Here is a 3,536-nt window from a genome sequence, read left to right on the forward strand (position 1 = left end):
GTTTGGTTTTGGCACTGGGGATTGAACCTAGAGGCACTTTACCACTAAACCACATCCCCAGAACTTTTTATTTTTTATTTTCAGACAAGGTCTCACTAAGTTGCTTCAAGTCTCATTAAGTTACTGAGGCTGGCTTTGAACTGCCATCCTCCTGCCTCAGCCTCCCAGCCTCCTGAGTCACTGGGATTACAGATGTGCACCACTGTGTCTATAGAGCTTAACACTCAGCTCAAAAACTCAAGGAAATTTAATCATTGACTCTGACACAACACAACCCCCTGGGTGTCCTCAGCCTGTGAGGATGTAGAGTGGGGAGTCTCCCGGGTTCTGCCAGAAATCAACCACACCTGCTCACCAAGAAGAAATGAGCATGGCAGGTAACAAAGTAAAAGCCCTGTGAGATTCTGGAGCCTGCTCCTCTCAGACAGGGGTGTCTGAGTCTGACTGAGTTTGGGCTTGAAGCAGGTCTAGGGCGAGATGCAAACAGGGGAACAAGAGCCATTTGGGAGGCTACTGCAGAAAGTCCAGCATTACCGAGAAATAAGACAGGACAAGGAGTCAGAAGATGAAGTGTCCCCTGTTGGTGGTAGGAACAAAACCCAGCTGAGGACTCCAGGAAATGAGAGGGCCCACAGGGGCAAGGAAGAGAGGATGTTTCCACCTGTCCCACCCGTCCTTGGCAGAGGCTGCTCCCTGGATTGGGACCTCTCTAGTACTTTCTGTGGGCAAAGAGCCATACAGGCTCCCAGAATGGCCAGTGGGCAGGACACGAACAGTTTGAAACACCTGTGCAACAGAGCTGGGACCCGGCTATCACTCTCCATGTGTCTTCTAGCCAGAGTTCCTCATTCCACTGAGCAGGATTCATGTTTTTAATGATGGCAAATTTTTGTTACCATTTGATCCCTAATCACCAGCCCACACCTGAAATCTGCTTCCCAGCTGAAGAAACCGTGACGCTTCCCCAAGCCGGAGGAAAAGCCGGGAGCCGGGAGTGGTGGGCTTTCCAGAGATAAGATTTTCAAGAGGAACTGGAATTTATGGGAACTGTACCAGCAGGACAATAGTACCTGATCATCCGGTCACCCAGGAGAACAGGCTGTGTTGATGTGTTAACAAAATGCCCGGCCCCTCCCTTAAATAGCAGCTCTCTGTGAGCAGAAGCAGATCCACAGCATCTCCACCACTACTGGACTTAGGAGACCTCCCCAAGTGCTGCTGGGTTTTAACTGAAGAGGGCGGCACATGGGCAAAGGGCCTGGGAGGGGCCCTGAAGATGGAGATGCTGGCCTGGACGTCTTGGCCCTGCTGCCACAACCCACGCGTCCTGCAGGGAACAGCCACCCACACACGCTGCGGCTCGCTCACACACGCGCATGCCCACACGCGCCTCCGGAGCTGAGGACGCCCTCGTGGTTTGCCAGGGGAAGCAAAACAAGTGAGACAGAGGCCTGGGGAAGTTGCTTTCACAGAGTTTATTTTTTGGAGTCCGGAGGCAGAGCGGGAAAGACCCTAGGACTCTGACCCGGGCATAAGACTCTGAAAGAAATCCTTGATTTTCCTGCCAATCTTCTCAAGTTTTTCACCAAACTTCTCTCCACCTCTTTGGAGAAGCCTACCCAGCCGGGAAGTTTTCTTGAAACGCTGGGCCTGTACAACAGGAAGATACAAGTTCCTTATAGGACTGTACTCAAGGATTCAAGACTCCCCCACACCTAGGCCCTCCCCTCTTGGGTCACCCCAGTAGATTTGGAGCCCCAGTTCACCCCCTTCTGACTGTGACCTTTGGAGCACATGACTGAATCCCTACTCCCAATAAAAAGAGGGGGGGGGGGGGGAACGTAGGCTGAGAGATGGCAAGGTGCTCCCCAGGGTCCTCAGAGCCCACTACTCTAAGTCAGTGCTCTCAATCTTCAGGGATCAGTCTCCAGGAGAGCTCGATAAATACACATTGCTGGACCTCGCCCCAGAGTCTCCTTCAGTAGTTCTGCGAGGGGCCTGGGAATGTGCATCTCTAGCATGTTCCCAGGTAAGGACCAATCTTTGAGAACCACAGCTCTAAGGGACTGCAGGGTTGGCTCTGGATATGGGATCAGGCTGAGGGAGGACCCCCAGGTAGAGAATCCTCTCTGCTCTGGGTGTGACAGTGGCTAACTTGGTCCACAGTATAATCCATGTGCCATTCCCATCAGCCCCTGCAGCCCAGAACAGCCCACTCACCCCATCACAGTTGATGTCGAAAGAGTCCCTGGCTGGGTTCAGAGTGACTGTCCCCACACATCGCTTCACCAGCTAGAAAGGGGATGCTCAAGGTCAAACTGAAAACCCTTTACCATAACCCCCAGTCCTGCCTCAGTGGCTGGAAATGCTCCCCAGGGACCCTTTTTCAGCCCCTCAGGTACCCGCCAGCACCCCCATTCCCAGCCTCACCCCGTCCTCCTTGAAGTCACACTGCTCCAGGTTCTGCTGAGTTGTCTTGGGACATACTGTCTCCTTCACTGTGAAGCTCACAGGCTTTGGGGTATCTGGGTCCTCATCCTGTTCAAGGAAAGAAGTGGGGAGGCCAGGCCCCCCACAGAGAATCGCTTTTCATCAACACCTACTGTGTGCCAGGCGGCACTGAGCCCAGCACTGGGGTACAGAGAGGAGGAAGATAAGCCCCTGGAGGAAGAGACATAACCTTTGGGACCTCAAGCCTCAAGAAGGGCAGAGCCCTTCATACAAAGAGATGGAAGAATCAATGACCTCACCCTTGTCCCTGGAGGTCCCAGAAGTCCCTGCAGCCTGTGCAGGTGGAGATGGGGGTACGTCTGCCACGGCAGAATGCTAAGATTGAAAACCATCATGCTAGGAGGGGACATAGCTCCAAAGATTTTCCCTGGAAGAGGGAGGACCACAGTAACAGAAGGAAGTGCTTTCCTGGCAGAAGGTACAGCAGAAGCCCAGTGTGGCCAAGCCTAGCCAGGGCAGAGTCAACCCTCCCCACCAGCTCACCCCCAGGGACTGGGAGTCCAGGCTCAGGAGGCGGTAGAGGTTGGCATCTGAGGACTGCTGGTTGAAGCCATCCACTGCACGGAGCACAGCTTCCTGGTAGCTGAGAGTCTGGGCGATGGCTGGAGGCATTACCAGGCCCAGCAGCAGCAGCAACAGTGACCACCACCCCAGAGAGGGGCCATCTCTCTGGGTCTGCATGGTCCCCAAGACTGCCTCCTCCAACCCACAGGAGCCTCCTTTATGCCCAGCCTGAGCCTTATGCAAAGGCCAACCCCAGGCCCTCCTGACCCAGCCCTGTCTCAGGCTGGCTGCCAGGGTGTGGGCTGCAGCTTGCCTCAGCCCCACTGTCCACTGCTGTCTCATGGAGGCTGGGCAGTGGGCCAGGTCTGCCTGATGTGCAAGAGAAAGAAATAATTTCCCCATCCCCCTGAGGTGGCCTCAGGACTCCTAGTCCCCACAGGGGATTTCATGGCCAGGGTTACTCAAGAGGGTTGAGTCTTTGAAAAGAGGAAGAAAGCCAGTGCCTGCCCAGCACACTTCCA

The 3,536-nt window shown here is 54.5% G+C and overlaps 1 protein-coding gene across 2 annotated transcripts; it reads right to left on the reverse strand.

The window, feature by feature from the left end:
• Positions 1 to 1,456: 1,456 nt before the first annotated feature.
• On the reverse strand, positions 1,457 to 3,330 carry LOC306647425 (cathelicidin antimicrobial peptide-like). 2 transcript variants are annotated; one of them, XM_079116789.1, is made up of 4 exons: positions 2,995 to 3,322; positions 2,431 to 2,538; positions 2,221 to 2,292; positions 1,457 to 1,650 (listed from the first exon to the last, which is right to left on the reverse strand). In XM_079116789.1, exons 1-4 carry the CDS (start codon positions 3,190 to 3,192, stop codon positions 1,513 to 1,515), a joined length of 516 nt encoding a protein of 171 aa, XP_078972915.1. In that variant the 5' UTR covers positions 3,193 to 3,322; the 3' UTR covers positions 1,457 to 1,512. The 2 variants fall into 2 exon arrangements, with proteins under 2 accessions (XP_078972915.1, XP_078972916.1); XM_079116790.1 differs by lacking the exon at positions 2,221 to 2,292 and having other exon boundaries at positions 2,995 to 3,330.
• Between the last annotated feature and the right edge of the window lie 206 nt (positions 3,331 to 3,536).

This window comes from Sciurus vulgaris, assembly GCF_902686455.1.
Source record: "Sciurus vulgaris genome assembly, chromosome: 16".
In the NCBI taxonomy this organism is placed as follows: Eukaryota; Metazoa; Chordata; class Mammalia; order Rodentia; family Sciuridae; genus Sciurus; species Sciurus vulgaris.

Excerpts from the sequence above, each read along its gene's own strand:
- LOC306647425 (XM_079116789.1), bottom strand. The coding sequence starts at position 3,192 with ATGCAGACCCAGAGAGATGGCCCCTCTCTGGGGTGGTGGTCACTGTTG. Across the intron at positions 2,539-2,994 it reads TGGACTCCCAGTCCCTGGGG|GATGAGGACCCAGATACCCC; the intron begins GTGAGCTGGTGG and ends TTCCTTGAACAG. Across the intron at positions 1,651-2,220 it reads TCGACATCAACTGTGATGGG|GCCCAGCGTTTCAAGAAAAC; the intron begins GTGAGTGGGCTG and ends CCTGTTGTACAG.